Source organism: Macaca fascicularis, chromosome 3 (assembly GCF_037993035.2).
Source record: "Macaca fascicularis isolate 582-1 chromosome 3, T2T-MFA8v1.1".
Classification (NCBI taxonomy): domain Eukaryota; kingdom Metazoa; phylum Chordata; class Mammalia; order Primates; family Cercopithecidae; genus Macaca; species Macaca fascicularis.
The window spans coordinates 4,348,881-4,366,868 of NC_088377.1; the positions used below are offsets into that span (position 1 = coordinate 4,348,881).

The 17,988-nt window shown below is 57.5% G+C and overlaps 1 protein-coding gene and 1 long non-coding RNA gene across 7 annotated transcripts in view; one reads left to right on the forward strand and one right to left on the reverse strand.

Moving 5' to 3' along the window:
• PDE9A (phosphodiesterase 9A) overlaps positions 1-15,032 on the reverse strand; it is a 118,164-nt gene extending 103,132 nt beyond the window's left edge. For all 5 annotated transcript variants that reach the window (XM_065541350.1, XM_074033962.1, XM_005548606.3 and 2 more), the window contains exon 1: positions 14,730-15,032. In XM_065541350.1, coding sequence (XP_065397422.1) covers positions 14,730-14,798 — 69 coding nt within the window. In that variant the 5' untranslated portion in view covers positions 14,799-15,032. The remainder of the gene's footprint in view (positions 1-14,729) is intronic.
• LOC141409791 (uncharacterized) lies at positions 2,703-7,535 on the forward strand. Of its 2 annotated transcripts, none has more exons than XR_012431966.1 (5): positions 2,703-2,941; positions 3,799-4,005; positions 4,134-4,495; positions 4,620-5,547; positions 5,604-7,535. It is a non-coding gene; the product is annotated as an uncharacterized lncRNA (long non-coding RNA). The 2 variants fall into 2 exon arrangements; XR_012431967.1 differs by having other exon boundaries at positions 4,160-4,495.
• Positions 15,033-17,988: the final 2,956 nt, after the last annotated feature.

Below are 17,988 nucleotides of genomic sequence, written 5' to 3' on the forward strand. Positions count from 1 at the left end.
GCCTGGCCGCACGGTGAGATTTCAGCGCCCATTTCCCCTGCGCCGGCATCTGCACGGATTCCGGGCCTCCGCGCAGAGTCCATTTGTCATGGTGGCTCTGCTCATCACTCTTGTCAGTTTTCTGGGTAGCTTCACTTTTGTTTTCCTCACTGCTAGTGTCTGAGGCCAATCTCCACCGTTATAAATAATGGATCACAGGGGACTGAAAATGCAAAAATCGACGAACCAGAAGAACAAGAAGTGTGCTGAGATGGAGCTCTGGGCACAGGACTCTCACGGGGCATTTCTGAAGGCCTCTCGCCGGTTGCAATCTGCTTGACTCCTGGACACCCGGTTCAAGCAAGAGGCAACTCTGGCTGCATGAACATGACCCTTCCGCCACCCCCTCTCTGGGGCCTCACCCTTGTCTTAATAATTCATGCTCACTTCTCCCAGGGCCTCGGTCTGTTTCTACCGTATCAGGACTCCGAGTGACAGCTAACGTGACCCTTCCCTGGAATCCGGGCACCCTGGACCCTGGGCATGGCAGGAATGGGGAGGGTGGGGTAGGAGGTGCTCGGGGGACCCAGGCGGCAGCCCCTCTGGAGGATCACTGGGAGAGAGGACCTTCTCTCAGCACGCAGCCCCTTTGAGCCCAGTGTCAAGGCAGTATGTGAGAATGGTGTGGCTGGGCATGGGTGAAAAGATATAGAGGAAACCATGGGAAAGGGAGAGCCCAGCCAGGAGGCAGGGGAAGGCAGACGAGAGTGGAATCCTTTTTGTGCATCCCTCTCCCCAACTTCGACCCTGAGAACTTGGATGTCTTAAGCCGGCATCGTCCATTCCATCATCATCATTTCCAAGTGGGAACGGGATAAGGGAGGGGAGATTCCACTAGAACTGCAGTGGGGAAAGGGCGGTTCATCGTGCAGAAACACATGTCCTGTGCTGGTTCCCTTGAGAAGGGCCAAGGTAGTCCCAGTCAGGACTGCAGGGGTCCTGACCAAACAACAGAGGGTCTGGAGGAGGGCACTTGCCACAGGGTTCTAGGGAAGGGGTGCCTGCCACCCTTTCAAGAAGGCCCAGCAAGGCTGTTAGAATAAAGGTAATGTCTGGTTCTTGCAAGATGCCTGTTGTGATCCCAACTTGCATAAAACCCAAAAACCTGCGACTACCATGAGCGGAGGCAGCCTGAGACCATCTGAGAAGCAGGCCGAGCGTTTTCATTCTTCCTGGTTCATTTTCCCTCCATCCTCACCACTCTCTTCCTTTGTTTCAAGAGAACAAAACAAACATACCGGGCAGGCAACTGGGAGGGAGCGGCGTGTTTCTATTCAAAACTCTTTTTCATGCCACCTGCCAAATAGAATTCTAAATCCCCCTTTAAAAAAAACTGTGCCCCATCCATGAAGTAGTTTAAGAACTGTGGCCACATCAGCAACCTCCTCCCTGGTCTGCACTTGCTGGGGTATGTCTCCCTTTTGAAAATCAGTATATTGTCTCTCTGTTTTCTATGGATTTGGTGTCTGAATGGATAGGCTTATGGGCTGCTAGAAGTTTCAGGGACCTGTCATCCAACTTCCTCATTGTGATCTCCAACCAACCACCTCCAACCGGTCATGTGGTTGGTCAGGCTGCAAAGCATGCTGGGGTTGTTTGCTGTTTCGCCAGGAAGGCCCTTCACCCCTGGCTGGAGGACAAAGAAGCAAAATCCGTGTACAGGGAGTGAATGGGCAGATGGGAGCAGGCGCCTCAACATCCTGGGGGTGGCGGGGGAGTGGGGACAGCCTGGAGCCCAGGAGGGCGAGCTGGTCGTCACCAGGTGGAAGACCTTGGTGCCGCCTTTCAACCTTCTGGGCTGCGATGCTCTCCTTGGTGACCCAACGTCGTTCTGGGTCCCTCCTGCTTTCCCACATTAGGGTTCCAAAGGCCAGAAGATGGGGAAGGGTGATGGACATTCCCACTTCCCAAAGGGGGTGCTATGGACTGAACTGTCTCCCCTCAAAATTCATGTTGTAGTCCTGACCCCCAGCACTTCACAATATGACCTTATTTGGAGACCAGGCCTTTCAAACGAGATGTCCTTGTAAAAAGAGGAGCTGAGGACACAGACACGCAGAGGCTCGGCCCTGCATGGACATGGGGAGGAGGCGCCAGCCCAGGAGAGGCCTCAGGAACCAGCCCTGCTGCAGCCTGACCTGGGAACTCGGCCTTCAGACCGCGAGGGCCTTGGTGTCTGCTGTGGAGGCCGCCGGGCCTGTGGTCCTTTGTGACGCCGGATGCACATGGGGGAGTGCAGCCCTCACAAAGCAGAGACGGAGCTGCGGGTGGGTCCTCAGCACCTTCGGGACCTGCTCTGCACTCCTGCTGGGTCCCAGCTGCTGAGTCAGATGGGCTCATCCAGAAACAAGCCAGCTGCCCTCCCTCCTTCCCCGTAGCCTCACACTTGGGAGGCGGGGAGACTTCAGAAGTGCTTTGGTGCCAGCCCTGCCACTGGCAGCTCCAGCTGAGATCCTCCTGGACAAGGAGAACCCAAGTCCAAGGACAGCAAGAAAGGCCTTCTGGAGCTGATGGCCACGCCCTTCCTGCTGCAGCCACGCCCTTTCTTGATGACCACGCCCACTGAGCAGATGACCACGCCCTCAGCTATGACCACACCCACTTCCTGATGGCCACGCCCCCACCTCAGGGCTGCTTTCCGCTTTGATAAAAAACATCTTTTTAGATGTCAGGGCCAGAAGGCCCTTGGGGAAGGTGAGCCTGTTCTACAGGGCCCCAGGACGGCAGCATTTCCTGTGCTTAGGACTCCCTTCTCACCTTTCATACCGCCTCCCCAACTGACTACTGCGGGGCCTCCCTGAGCAGAGGTGCCCAGGGCAGCATCAGGAGCTTGAGGCATAGACTGCGGAGCGACGCGGGAGAAGCTTCATCCCTGGCCCAGCCGAGCAACGTCCTCTCACGGGTGAGCTGCATGCATCCAGTTCATTATTCAACAACTGTTACTGTTACTCTGGGCAGGGGCAGAGTTGGAAGGTGAGTGACTTGATCCCGGGCTCCAGGGGTGCCTGGTGAGGAGTTATTACAGTGCAGAGAGGCACCTGCACGCGATACACCGGGCTTCCTAGCAGAGGGGACATTCATCGAGGGCCGGCAGGGGCAGGGAAGGCCGGGAGCTGTTGGAGCAGAGCAAGGTCGGGGGTGGCTACCAAGGCTGGAGCCACTTGTCCAGGTCCCGACACTGCTGGCCTGTGGGATCCCAGGTGACAGGATCACAGGGTCCCTGTGGGCGTTGATGAGCTCCCTTGGGCAGGGTGTAGCCAGGGGTCGCTGGGTGGGGGAGGAGGAACAGAGGGCAGGTTGAAGGGTCTTCTAAGAGCCAATCAGTCCCTCAGAGGGCCAGAATGAGGGTCGACAAGGCGACTCCCTGAGTGTCCTGGGGCTGCTATAACAAAGACCACAAACTGAGTGACATCAAACCACAGAGGTTTATCTCTCATGGTTCTGGAGGCCTGAAGCCTGAGCTCGAGGCGTGGGTGGGGCTGGCTCCTTCCCAGGACCCCAGGGAGGAGCCTTGCCTCTCTCAGCTTCTAGGGGCTGCCCGCAGTGCCTGGCTTGTACACACATCACTTTGGTCTCTGACTCTGTCTTTACATGGCCTGATTCTGTCTCCACGTCTTCCGTTCTCATTTCTGTGGACAAATGAGTGTCCACATTTCCCTCTCCTTAGAAGGATGGCAGGCACATGGGCTTGAGACCCACCCCAATGCAGTTCGACCTGTCTTGATGTGACTATGTCTGCAAAGACCCTATTTCCAACAGGACGTTCCAGGTACCAGAGGTTAGGACAGGAATCCATTTTTTTGGGAGACACAATTCGACTCGCAGCAGTGACCAGTAGGGGACGAACAGAGGTCAGTGGCAGGATGTGGTGACAGTGCAGGCAGCCGGAAGTGGAGAGGAACCTGAGGCTCTCGCAAGGCCGACGCGGCCGTGTGTACCCAAATAGGAGACATCAGATAAGAGGTGGTGAGTGGAGTTGGTGATGGGGGGCTACAGAAGCCCTGGGGCTTCCATTTGGATGGGAATGGAACCCCCTCCCTCCCTTCCTTTCCCTCCTCTTTCCTTTCCTTTCGATTGCCTTGGAATTTCATTAGAAAATGAAGCACGGTTTTCCTGCCAGAAAAGAAACGTCTCTGAGTGCTGGCACCGGGACCTCGCGCTGGTCCAGTTGGCTCCAGGCCTGCTTTGGTGGCCAGGGTCACCTTTACGCCCTTCCTGCCTTGTGTCCATGCAGAGGCCAGCCCGGAAGGCAGGCGGAACCCCGCGCTGGCCTCCTGCCTCATCTACTGCAAGTGTCTCCCTGGATCTGGGCTCCTCCTCAATGCAGCGGCACCGTCAGGGGTGGGTGCCACTGTGATGTGTCATCACCTGCAGGTGGCATGTCCCTGTGCCAAGCTGAGAATGGCACTTTGTGACCAGCGTGCCCCGTGTCATCAGTCCTGTGTCGTGCTGCGAGGTGAGGCACCATTGCCCAGTGAGCCGAACACAAAGACTCCCTCTCGGCCTTGCTATTTTTAGTTTGATGCCTTGGACTCACAGCAGTTGGCCGGAGTCACTAAACCTCCAGCTTTCTCTTCCAGAAGCCAAGCCTGGCATTCCGAGGGGCAGGTGGGAGCTGGAGACGCGTCCAGAAGCCCCTTTGGCATCTGGACCCGACTCGGCCCCGGGTCATTCTCTGGGGGCTCCCTGATCCATCGTCTGAGGACACGCAGTGGACTCACCACAGGGACTGAGGCGGAATCAGAAACTCCAGACCCCAGCAAGGACCTGGAGCATCCTGGGTGGCCTGGCATCCAGCTGATGACCTCGGCCATCAACACCTGGGAGACTCCAGAGTCCTGGATGCTGAGAGGCCTGGGCTTTGGGGAAAGGCCTGGGAGGGGTGGTGCTGGGCAGACGGCTACCTGGAATAAATAGGATGGGGCCTGGCAGGCTTCAGTGGGGCCTCAGCATGCAGTGTAACACAGGGCTGAGGGACATGGCGCAGGCTGGTCACACGGTGCTGGTCTCAGCCTGGCATGAAGATATGCTACTGCAGGTGACGGCACATCACGGTGGCACCCCGCCCCCAAGAGTCGGGCTGGGTGACAGGAGAGGGTGGGAAGATGGAGGGTACTGCCAGGCCTGTCTGCTGTGGGCTCAGCCCATACCCTCCAAGCTCAGTCACTTCAGACCTCATCAAATCGGGCAATAAGATCAGGGGCTTCACCCTTTGGGCACCCATAGGAGGCGAGCCCCGCTGTGAGTCCGCAAAGAAGGCGCCTTCTGCCCTCCCTCCGAGCTGTGTTGCTGCCTGCCTCATCCCCTCTCAACCTGAAACCCCCGGGGGCTCTGCTGACTGCTCTGTCATCTTCCTACTGTGCGTGTGTGTGGTGTATGTGCATGTGTGTGATGTGTGTGGTGTATTTGTGTGATATGCATGTGTGGTGCATGTGCATCTGTGTGATATGTGTATTTGTGTGATATGCATGTGTGGTGAGTGTGTGCATGTGAGTGGCGTGTGTGCATGTGTGTGACGTGCGAGTGTGGTGATTGTGATGTGCGTGTGTGTGGTGTGTGTGCAGATGTGTGACGTGCGAGTGTGGTGTTTGTGATGTGCGTGTGTGTGGTGTGTGTGCATGTGTGCGACGTGCGAGTGTGGTGTTTGTGATGTGTGTGTGGTGTGTGTGCATGTGTGTGATGTGCGTGTGTGGTGCTTGTGATGTGCCTGTGTGGTTTGTGATGTGTGTGGTGGGTGTGTGCATGTGTGTGATGTGTGTGGTGTGTTCTTGTGTGTGATGTGTGTGGTGTGTTCTTGTGTGTGATGTGCGTGGTGTGTGCATGTGTGTGATGTGCATGGTGTGTGCATGTGTGTGATGTGCATGGTGTGTGCATGTGTGTGATGTGCATGGTGTGTGCATGTGTGTGTGTACATGGCATGTGCATATATGTGATGTGCGTGTTTGTAGTGTGTATTGTGTGTGATGTGTGTGGTGTGTGCGTGTGTAATGTGTGTGTGCTTGGTGTGTGTATGTGTGATGTGTTTGTGGTGTATGTGCATGTGTGGTGTGTATGGTGGGTGTGTACATGTGTATCATGTGTGTGCATAGTGTGTGGTGTGTGTTCTTGTGTGTGATGTGCGTGGTGTGTGCATGCGTGTGATGTGTGTGCATTGTGTGTGATGTGTGTACATGTGTGTGATGTGTGTGTGCATGGTGTGTGGTGTGTTCTTGTGTGTGATGTGCGTGGTGTATGCATGTGCGTGATGTGTGTGTGCACTGTGTGTGATGTGCATGCTGTGTGCATGCGTGTGATGTGTGTGCACTGTATGTGTGGTGGGTGTGTGCATGTATATGTGTGTGTGTACCATAGAGCTCCATCCCTCTGCAACAGTGGGAGGGGACATGGAAGGCATCTATCTTCCCTTCCTTCAGTGAGGAAACAGGTAGGGGAGCATGGATGGGAGCTAACCTGGGAAGCAGAGCTGCGTGGTGAGCTGGCCCTTCATGCATGCCCGGACACAGCCCGTGCTGGGGACGATGGTGGGAGGCACAGGGGCCACTTGACAACCTGGGAGTGTGGGGCCTTGTTTCTCTCTCCACCAGGCACTGAGATTAGACTGCCTTAAATGCATGACATGAATAAATAAATAATAAACAAATAAATACAAATGGTAACATTTATATAGCATTTACCAAGTGCCAGTGTGTTCTGGCATTTGACACGTATTGGCCCACTTAATCTTCCAAAAACTTCCCCCCACTGCACAGACAGAGACACTGAGGCACAGAGAGGGTGAGTGACTTGCCCTGGGGAGGTCACACAGCTGCTGGGCTCAAGGGCAAACAAATGACAAATCAGCCCCGTCTGCGCTTTCCACCAGGGCTGGGAGCTGAGCTCCGTGGCGCGGAACCTGGCGCATCTGTCTTCCCCGGGTAGCCCCCTCCCCTTCTGCTTCGACACATCACAGGCTACACCACCGGACATGCACACAGCTTCGCAGAGCAGCACAGCCATGACTCAAGACGTGGAGAGGGCTTCGGGAACTCGGTTTTTCAGAAGACGCAACAATAAACCCATCGCAACAGGCCAGCCCTTTGCAAACTGAGGAACTAAGAATGAAAATGACTGAGGCTTAAAAATATCAGGCAGTTTCATCGATTCGTCCGTTTTAAATGGAAACACAAAATGTGGCCCCTCCACACAATGGAATCTCGCTCAGCCTTAAAAAGGCAGGAAATTCGGACACGCGCTACAACATGGATGCATCTGAGGACACGATCCAAATGACCGAGGCCAGGCACAGAAGGGCCATCCTGTCTGACTCCACTTCTCTGAGGTCCCCGCACTCGTCAGGTTCAGGGAGACAGAAAGCGAATGAGCAGCACAGGTCAGGGGTGGGGGAGGGGATGGGGAAGGAGTGCTTATGGTTTCTGTATTTTACCACAATTTAAAATTAAAAAAAAAAAAACCAGGCAGACGGTCTAAAGCAAACGGAATAAAACATTGTGGCTCTTCTTTTAGTTGTTTCTAGACCGAGTTTTCAGGGGTACTGGGCCAGTGCTCCCATTGCGTGACCAGCTTTTGGATTCAGGGAGATGTGGTCAGGGTGAGGGGGAGACAGGCGGTCAGGGATGGGGTCAAGACAAATAAGTTGCACCCTCAAGTGAAAATATTTCTTTCTGAGCTTGAAAATGTCGGGAGCCACCCCGGGCAGTTGAGTGCACTGGGCATCCCTGGTGCCCACGGCATGACGGTGCCCATGGTGCCAGGAATATAGGCACACACTCCTCCAACTCCTGCAGATGGACCCTTGCTTATGCTCTCCCTTCCTTCCTTCCTTCCTTCTTTCCTTCCTCCCTTCCTTCCTTCCTTCCTTCCTTCCTTCCTTCCTTCCTTCCTTCCTTCCTTCCTTCCCTCCCTCCCTCCCTCCCTCCTTCCTTCCTTCCTTCCCTTCTTTCTTTCTCTCTTTCTCCTTTCCATTTTAATCTTTTTTTTTTTTTTTCAATAGTGTTTGGGGAGCAGGTGGTGTCTGGTTACATGGGTAAGCTCTTTAGTGGTAACTTCTGAGATTCTGGTGCACTGTCACCCGAGCAGTGTACACTGTACCCAGAGCGTGGTCTTTCATCCCCCACCCTGTGCACTTTCTTAGAACACTTTCTTCTCAAAAAGATTTGACCCCTGGAAATGCAGGCACCCAACTGGCCTTGGTCTCAACCTCCACAAGCCAGGCACTGACTTGCAAACTGCCTTCTCTGTGAGCCGTCCCTGCGGGCCCTGCACCTGCTCCTGGAAGCTGGAGGGATCCTGTGCTCAGGGTGGGTTTGTCTGGGGAGAAAGCCAAGGAGTGCAGACACGCTTTGTCTGGGACAGGCCAAGCTGGCGGGCTGTGCCGTCTGGTCTCTGGGGGCTCTCTGGGCCCTTCTTGCCCAAGACCTTTTGAAATTTCCCAGGAATGCGGCTTGCTGGGTCACCTGTGCCCAGGGAAGCAGGTGATTGGGTGGGAGAGGGTTCAGGGTTGCCCACCACCCCATGGGAAGCAAGCCCAGGACCGGGCTGCTGGGCCAGCCTCTCAGGAAATCCTGGCCCTCTGGGGCCCGGTCCCTGGCTCCTCCCTGCCCGGCTTGTGCCCCAAGGTGTCCTGGTTGCTGCACTGAGATCAGCAGCCCGGCATGTCCCCGTTTCATCTCTCATTTGCATGTCAGTTCATCTGAGGCGTCTGACGGGGACAGCGTGCCCTTCCTCTGCGCTAGATTTACCTCCCTGACAACCAGAGCTGTCTTTTGCCCATTTCTGAGGCTAGACAGCCCCTCCACCCACACTGAGCTCGGAGCGGCTGGCTTGAAGATGAAGGTGCAGGCTGTGGGACCCCAGGCTCCTGGGGCCCGTGGCTCTGGCTCCCTCTTCATGGTTGCCTGTGGTTCCAGCTCACAGTGGACTCGGGGAGTGACAAGACAAGTGACAGGAAGGTGCTGCCACTGCTGCTTGCAGAGTCTTCCGGGCTGATGGGTCCAGGGTGACAGAAGTGTCATGGGGGATGTGCTGTGCCCAGGCCTGAGGACCAGGCCTGAGCCTCCCCACGTGCCCTGGCCTGCTCTGGAAACTTCACCCCATTCCTCAGCGTGGCCTGCACAGCGAGCCTCCACTTCCCTGGGGAGAAAGTGACTTTGCCCAGGCCTCCCGGCTGGCAAGTGGCAAAGGCGGATGAGGCGAAGCTGTCCGTCTCAGCACCATGTCCCCACTGCTCCATGGGACCAGCCCTCCTGGATTCCCGGATTGGGCGGCATCGATTTAGCCTGAGAGGTTTCCAGGTCATTCACAGAAATTCCTGATGGCGTCAGGTGAGCTTCTGGCTTCCAGCTGTCCCCTCCTGGGCCTCTGGACGATGGAAATGTCTGGCTAAAGGGGAGTTCAGGCCACACCAACGGGAAGGAGTGGGGAGGCCGGCAGCTCCCTAACTTCTCGGTGCCCTTGGGTTAAAACTGGGAAGGGCCCAGTTTCCAGGGCCCTCTCTGAGACAGCACCTGCCGTAGCTCTCAGGTGGTCAGGCACCTCGTGGCTGGTTGCTGGTTGACAAAGGAACCGAAAACGGAGGGTTCTTATTACTTTTCACAGCCTGGCTTCAATTCCGGCAGAGACAGGGGAGTCGTCCCCAGCCAGGGGTCAGGACAGCAATAAGGCCGGCAACTTCCATTGGTCCCTGTCCCCCACCACCGCCACCCCCTCCATTCATACACTGGAAACCCCAAAAGGGTGCGAGTGACCCCCTTCCTTCAGCAGCTTTTCTTGGTTCAATGAACTTACAGTACCATTTTTATACCAATTTAAAGATCAAAAGTTATAAACAGGTAACAGGCAGACAGATGATAGGCTGGAAGTGGAGAGGATGGCGAGGAGAGCCGCTGTCCACCTGGGAAGAAGGGCGTAGACAGTGATGCTGGAGTAGAGAAACCCGGAGAGGGGTCAGTGCGGCCGGGGGACGCGGCCCTGCACCAGTGAGCAGAGATGCTGTGGCCACAGGAGAGAGCGCTGCGTGTGTGGGCTGAGCAGGCCATGCCTTCTAAAATGAAAGGAGGTTTGCATTTGACCACGTCAGGGGGCAGGAGAGGGGAAAGGCACACAGGAGCCGCGTGGGGCTTAAGGCCCCACCGTGCTGACCACACCAGACAAGGTTGGGGCAGTGTACTCTCCTCTCCCCTGAGGAGCTGGGAAACACCAGCTCATGCTCATACCAAAGCAAGAAATGAAGGCAGAGGGGCCTGAACAGGACGGGTCAGTAGAAACAGGCAGCATGGAGTGACATTCCCCTGGGCCAGGACCAGAGACCACTCCAGCAGGGTGTGGAGACCTGGACTCCAAGTGCAGCGGGGAGGACCTGAGCCAAAAAGGGACAGCTCTGGGGCCCACAGACGCTGGCCTTGGGTCCCAGGACCAGGCTGGTGAAAGCATCATGAGAAGGCCTGGGCAGGCCCCACTAGCTGCCCAGGGCACGGAGCCCTGGGCTCCTGCAGGTGAAGGGGGCAGGGATAGATGGGGCGGAGGCAGGCGTAGGTGTGGCGTAGCCACGATGGGTGGCAAACTATTAAGAACTGGGAGCCAGCTTCTGCGGACGCTTGAACACTTTCTAGCATTGCTCCTCCCTTTGGGCTGTGCGCATTCGCTGCCCTGGTTTAGAGTAGAAACAGCCCCGCAAACTCAAGCAGCGGCCGATGCATTCAAACCCGGGTTCCAACTGCAGAGCAAGGCCAGGAGCAGAACACCACAGGCCAGAGGTGCCAGGGAGGCCGTGCAGAGTGCGAGTGTCCCGAGGAGGCCGCCGGGCCAGGGCAGTGGCACCCACAGAGGCTCGGGAGCATTCAGTCTCGCACAGATGTGGCTCCTCGCTACACCCACAGCCAGGCCTAGGGGTCCCAAAGACCTCTCTCTTCCCCCACTCAGAAGATTGGCAAACCCAAGCCTGGATGTACCACCAGGTGGGACCCCCACCAGCTCCCCAGTGCTGAGTGCATTGTCCCTGTCGACCCATGGGCAGCTCAGCTGAGCAAACCCTTTCTCCATAGGCAAGAGAAAGGAGCAGGTGCAGCAGCCAGGGTTCCCCAGGGTAGGGGAAGCTGAGGAAAGGAAAAGACAAACCCTCTGGGGAAAGACGAAGCTTCAGCTCCTAGAGGACACAGTCTCTCCGAAGCAAAGACCTCAGCACTCTAGGTTTGGGGACCTGGGCTCCCACCTCTCCCATTCTTCAACAGCCCACCTGAGGGTCTGGACACGGGGTGAGGGGCGAGAGGAGGGCTTCACCTGGTGCTGGGGAAGTGCCAAGTCCTGATCTGTGCACCTGGCAAGCCAAGGAACAGACAGGGACAGGCTTGTGCAGATGCTGCTGGCTGGGTGGAGGCTGTCCCCAGGCCCTTCAGCAGCTTCTCACCAGGCCATCCTCCTGGCCACCGGTTCTGCACAAAGGGCTCCTTCCCCACAAAGCCCACAAAGCTGATCATCAGGAAAAAAAAAAAAAAAAAAAAAAAAAAACCTGTTCATCAGGCCCCATACGGGATTGGCCCACCCAGCCTGCAACATCTGCTGCTGTTTATCATTTGTGGTTTCCTTCCCATTCCCATTCACTCTGGACCCCAGCACTTGGCACATAGTAGATGCTCAATAAACACGGTGGTTCATTGACCAGGCAATCTGCCTTATCCCATTTAATTCTTAGCACAGCAACACAGGGGCACAGAGTGAAGTAGCTGAGCCAAGGTTCTTGAGATGGGAAGGGAGCACTGAAACTGGAGCCTCAGTTGGACTCCAGGGCATGGAGTCCTGCTTTCCTGTAGGGCTCAGGAGGCACCCGCCGACTCACTTCACACCCCCAGCTTTCTCTGCACGACCTCTGAAGGAAAAGCCCCCGAGGAAGGAAGACAGAATCCCCCAAATTCCTGCTGCTGTGTCTCACTGCGTAACTCTGGTGATGTGACACCTGTGTGTGTCTAGACTTTTCTTCATATAAATAAAGCATTGACCTGGCTGCCAAGTGGCGGCAGCGGCTCCTCCGAATCGTCAGGGATGTCTGCAGAGTTACCTGCACAGGTAAGGCCAAGCCAGGAGACACCGGCATTTGCCACCCGGCGCCTCCCTCAGACAACTTCAGATCGTCAAAGTGGAGCTTTGCCAGAGCAGAGAACTCAGCAGAACCCCCGGTTTCGAATGTTCCCTCCTTTCTCCCCATCTCTGCAGTCTCAGGGGGAAACTGAGAGGGCCAGGGGGTCAGGTAACCAGAGGGACAAAGAGCAGAGATAATGAAGGAGCCGGCGTGCCTATCACCAGGACTCATGGCCAGGTGGTGTGGAAGAACACGGTGACAGAAAGCAATACATCCCTCATCTCCGGCCCCCAGGGGCCCCCAGGGCCCCCTCCTAGGAAGCAATACGGGTTTGTTTCCACCACCTTTGATGGAGAGGAGATGACACGGATCGCAGGGAGACAGATTCACGCTGGAAATTCCAGGATTTACCCAGTGCCTGGTACTTTAAGAGAAGGAATGGCGGCTGATGGCAGCGGCGCTGAAAGTGCTCTCAGCTGAGCCTGGTGCAACCCACCCGTGACAGCGCTGCTGGGTGTGCAGCCTGGGAGGCGAGCGAGAAGTTATCATGCTTTGCCTGGCACATGCTTGGGCAAACGATTCAGCTTCAACCAGGGCTCACAGTCCAGCTAGGAGCTGCCAGCGGGGTTCACAGCAAGGGGCAGAGGGCGGGGGCAGCTCAGGAGCAAGCAACAGACCTCCTGGAGACAGGGGGCCGGCGGGCGGGGGGGAGTTGGAGACCAGTCTGGCGCCTCCCTGTTTGCCCGGGAAAGGACATTTATGGAAGGAACTGAGGGGAGAATAATGCTCATCGTGTTCTGCAGCGTTCCAGGCAGTGTTTACGTTCATTCGTTCCCTTCTCATTCCAGTCTATAAAGTAGATTTTATGATGCCTTCTTTAGAGACGAGGATGCCAGCTGGGAGAGCCAAGGGGCTTGCTCGTGGTTACAGGAAGTGGTGGAGCTGGTGGTCAGTCCGCCTCTCCCCCTTACAGGTGCCGCATGCCATGTCTCCCCCAGGGCCCCCCTGCAGGCTGCTTTCCTGGAGATCACCCCAACCTCAGCGTGTCCACTGTGAAAGGCTATCCTGCCCACAGTAACAGCCTGGCCTGCCACGCCCAACGTCCTCCTCCCACCCCTCCTGAAGCTATCCTCCACTTTTCACCTGCTTCCAAGAGAGCTGCTCCCGGGACACCTTTGGGAAGTTCTTAGGATGGACCTGCTTACTGTAGATCTGGTGATTACTCACTTTAAAAAGATTTCTTTTTTTAAAGGCAGGTCTTCGATACATTCTCATCTATTGGGCAGAAAAAGTGTGTGTGCATGTGCCTATGTGGTGTGCATGTCTGTGTGCTCGTGTGCACGTGTGTGTATGCATTTGTGTGCGTGTGTGTGAGTGGATGTGTGAGCACTGGAGCATGTGTGTGGATGTGTGTGAGTGTGCATGCTGGAGCAGTGACATATTCAAGGGAGGGCCACTCCTTCCTTTGGAGAGAAAGGAGGCTGTTACAGTCCCATGCAATTGCAGACTCCTGGTCCTGGAGTCAGAGACCTGGGTCTAGTTGTGCGTCTGCCCCTGCCCAGCTGCCCCGCACTGATGAAATACCGGGGTGACCACCTGTCCTTGAGGATGCTTCCTCCTCCCGGTTATCTGAGTCTCTCAAAGCCGGCTACAGTAGAGGAGGGCTGTACTTTCCATTTCACGGGGATCAAGCTGGGCACAGGGTGAGGGCGGCTTGTTGACTTAAATCTACTGATTAAGCCGGCTAAGGGCACATCTGGGAACAGGAGAGACTCAAGCCTGGCCGGCACCTGCTCTGTGCCGGGGTATCTCCCCCTGGCCTCCTTCAGTGGGGTACTCCGTGGGCAGAAAGGTGAGAAGCAGCTGCACGGGCTTCCTGAAACGTCCAGCTGAGGTTTGAGGGATTTCCTCACAATGGCTTTTCCCTGGGGACTTTAGGGGGAGCTCATGAGAGCCCCTTCCAAGCCGGCGCGCTCATTGTCCCTCTCCGCCCGTCAGAGGGGGCCACGAACAAAGGGGGTCTATTCTGAACCCCTCTCCCGTGTAACTCAAGTCCGCTAGAAACACTGGACATTCGAGGGACTTCCTATCTCCGCACAGGAGGGGACAGCCGGACCCGCTGCCCCCCAGGCTCTCCGCGGCGACCCGGAGGTGCAGCGGCCCGGAGTCCCCCTCTGTAGTCGGAGCTACCCACCTGCGAGGGAGCAGCTCCCCGCTGCCGGCGCCCCCCGCACCTGCCCCCGCGCGACAGGAAGCGGCTGCTGCTCGCCCCCTCCGCGGACCACGACCCAAGGGCTGCCCGGCGGGCCGATCCACCGGAAATTAAAGGCTTCATGTGCCAGCCCTTGAATGTAAAAACTCAGCCTAATCAGATCTTTAAAAAGAAAAGCTCTGCCTATGAAATGGAAACACTAGCCCGCCCCCCCCAACCCCCAGGCGAGTCGCCCCTTTCCCCGGGGAGCCGGCGCGTGGGGACCCCCGCCCCCGACCAGAGCTGGCGGAGCGCACGGAGGCCGCAGCCAGAACCCGCAGACGCACGGACAGTCCCGCCCCGCCGCGCCCGGCCCCGGCGCTGTTCCCCGGGGGGAGGAGGGGGTGTCTGGGTGGGGGAGGGGACTACCTTCTGAATGCGTCCATCGATGTCCAGGTAGATGGCCTTGGGCCGGTAGCTGGAGGAGCCGGATCCCATCCTGCGCCCGGCGGCTGCACTTGGACTTTTTACTGTACTTTCCCGACGCCAGCCGCCGCGGGAGGCGGGGGAGGGGAGCAGGGGAGGGGGCGGGAGGGGGCGGGAGGGGGCGGGCGGGGGGCGGCCCGCGGCGCTCAGCCAACCAGAGCCGCGCCGCCACCGGGCCCGGGACGCCCGGGAGCCGCCGCCGCGCGCCGCAGGGTCTCCTCCTCCGCTCGGCTCGCGCTCGGGCTCGGGCTCCGGCTCCGGCTCGCGCGCTCCTCCTCCCGGCCGCCCGCCCCTCCCCCCTCCCCCCTTCCCCCTCCCTCCCGAGTCTCTCCTCTCTCCCCTCCTCTTCACTCCCTTCACCTCCCTTCCCCCTCTTTCTTCTTCCCTTGACTCCAGCCCCCTGTCGGCCGCCTATCTCCCGATGCCCCCTGGATAGCTGTGCAGAGCCCTGAGCGACCCCTTCGGCCCGGAGCCGTCTCCCTAAGCCAGCCGTGGGGACCCGGCTCCCCACGCGGTCTGTCACTCCTAAGCCAGCGCTGGGCTGAGCGAGGCAGCGGCGCTGTGGACCCCGCAGCCCCGCCGGGAAAACTCCCCTCGCTCCTCTGTCCTCGCTGCGACCGCCACCCTCATTTCATTTGAATAGAAAACGGGAAAAGTTCCTTCTTGTTCACCCACTGCTTTCCCAAGCCTCCTCCAGCTGCGCCCAGAGCTGAAATGGCGATTTTATTTCTGTCCCGTATGGGGCCGGACCGAGGATTACCCCGCCACAAGCTATCTGCTGGGTTCTGCATGTTCGTCCCCTACCCCCTTGTGTGAATTGCTACAGGGAGTGTGGGAAAGGCGGGAGGGAAAGGGGGCTGTGGGCATCCTCTGGACCTGCAGAGCGCAGAAGGGGCTGCCTTGGCCGCCCCCAGTTCTCCTGGGCTCCTCCAGTGGGAATGGGGTTGGTGGCTGGGGGAGGAGGCTCAGATGCCGTGGTCCTGGCCCTGGGTGTATGTCGCCTTTGGAAGCAAGTATCAAAGCCAGCCGGAGCATGTGCTATTGTTTCGTTGGAAGTGAGTTCCAAGCCACCGCTTTCCATCTGTTGAGTGTCTGAGTGCTGCTTGTTGAGAGAGTCTGGTGCACACAGGCTCCTCCTTCCCGCTGGGGCCTGCTGGAGCCGGCCAGCCAGTGCCAGGGCCAGTGGTCACTTCCTCTCCCTTCCCTGGCCAGCCTGGTCTCCACCTGGTGGATGGTCACAGGCTTTACAGACACCCCAGGGCCACTGGAGCCCTGGTGGCAGCTGGGATCCTGCGGAAGGTGAGGGCTCCCTGCCTGTTCGTGGGAGTGGCATCGTCCTGTGAGGTAAGTGGTTGCCCTCAGCCTTTGGCCAGTTCATCCTGTGTCACTTTATGTCTCCCACCTGCTTTCATGGCGGGGGGCGTGCTCCCAAAGAACAACAGCTTGGAACTCGATAGCCTGGCACCCCCTGCCCACAGCTCCAGTGGAGTCTGTGTGAGAGCTTGGGCACCATGAGCTGTGCTTTTCAAGTGACAGGGGTGAGAAGGGGACAGCCTGGAGGCCTTTGGGGTGGGGGGGCCCAGCTGGGTGGTTACAGTGGGACACCTGACTCGCCATGGGGATACTGTGTCCCGAGCTCATTGAAGTGAGCACTATTACTAGTAGTTCAATTTGTTGTCAAATGTTCCGGCGCTATTTGGGCTAATCCAGAGACTGTGCTGTTGGGGCCGCGTGTGCCGCCTGGCATGGAGTTCTTATCAGCAGATGGCTCGTTGGCTTGCCACTTAGTTATTCTCCATCTCTTATTGTCATCTGGCCTAGTCTTCTGTAACCATTTCCTCCAAGAGCCCCAGAAGGACGAGTGGCCACCCATGGGGGGTGGTTCTGCAGGGCAGTTCCCCGGTCTCAGAAGACTGTGTGCATCCAGCGCCAGTGCAGGCTGGCCCTAACACTGCCTGACTGATTCTGTGCTCAGAAGAATAGTCGCATCTATCATTATTTTGCACTCTTAGGAGCTGGACTGGACTGCTGTATAGAAACTGGATCGATGGGGCTGCAGCAGCTGCCCAGAGAGGAACCCTTTCCTCTCCCAGATCCCCATGGAGCAGTGCAGTCTTCCGTTCATCAACAATCTCATTCCTGTGTGTTGGGTGCTGTTCTGGGCGCTGGGGATTCAGTAGTGAACAGAATAAGCAGAGATCCCTGGCCAGAGAAGCTGGCATTCTCTGGGGGAGACAGACACGATAGTATAAATAAATAGAATGTGTAGAGTGTTGCATAAAAATTAGGGCAAAGAAGAAAAATCCACAGTGAGACCCTATCTCTAAAAAAGAAAAATCCTGTGGGGAAGGGGAGATAGAACGTGCAGTGTGAAGGAGTTGGAATTTTAGAGAAAGTGGCCAGGCAAAAGGTCACGTAGGAGGAAGGACCTCATGGGCATTAGGAGCAAGAAGCCTGTGTGTGTCAGAGGGAGGGACCTCTGGCACAGAAGCCGCCTCATGCAGGAGGCTGCGTGGCCAGAGTGGAGGGAGGGAGTGGGCTCTGGGGTACCGGAGTGGGCTGTGAGGTCAGAGAGGTGACGGGGCAACCCCACGTGGTCACATGAATGGCCTGAGCTCACTCTTCCTCCACTGCCTGCCTTGCGGAAGGCAGTGCAGAGGGCTGTGGTCTGACGCGAGTTTTCATAGGCTCCTCTTGGCTGCTGGAGGAGGGTGCATGGAAGGGGCCGGGCAGGGAGGCCAGTGAGCAGCAGCTGCAGCCAGCTTTGCAAAGCGTGATAGGGCTTGAACCATGGTCAGGTGTGTTGGGGTCCTTCAGCGAAGCAGATCAGTAGTGAGGAGTTGGCTCACATGAGGACGGAGGCTGAGAAGTCCTGCCAGCTGCCGCCTGCAAGCCGGAGCCCCGGGAAAGCTGGTGGTATGGCTCCGGTGTGAGCCTGAGGGCCTGACACCCAAGGAGCTGACGGTGGGCACCCAGTCCCAGGGCAGAAGGCCAGTGTCCCAGCCGGGAGCTGACAGTGGGCACCCAGTCCTAGGGCAGAAGGCCAGTGTCCCAGCCAGGAGCTGACGGTGGGGACCCAGTCCCAGGGCAGGAGAAGGCCAGTGTCCCAGCCGGGAGCTGATGGTGGGGACCCAGTCCCAGGGCAGGAGAAGGCCAGTGTCCCAGCCGGAAGCTGATGGTGGGGACCCAGTCCCAGGGCAGG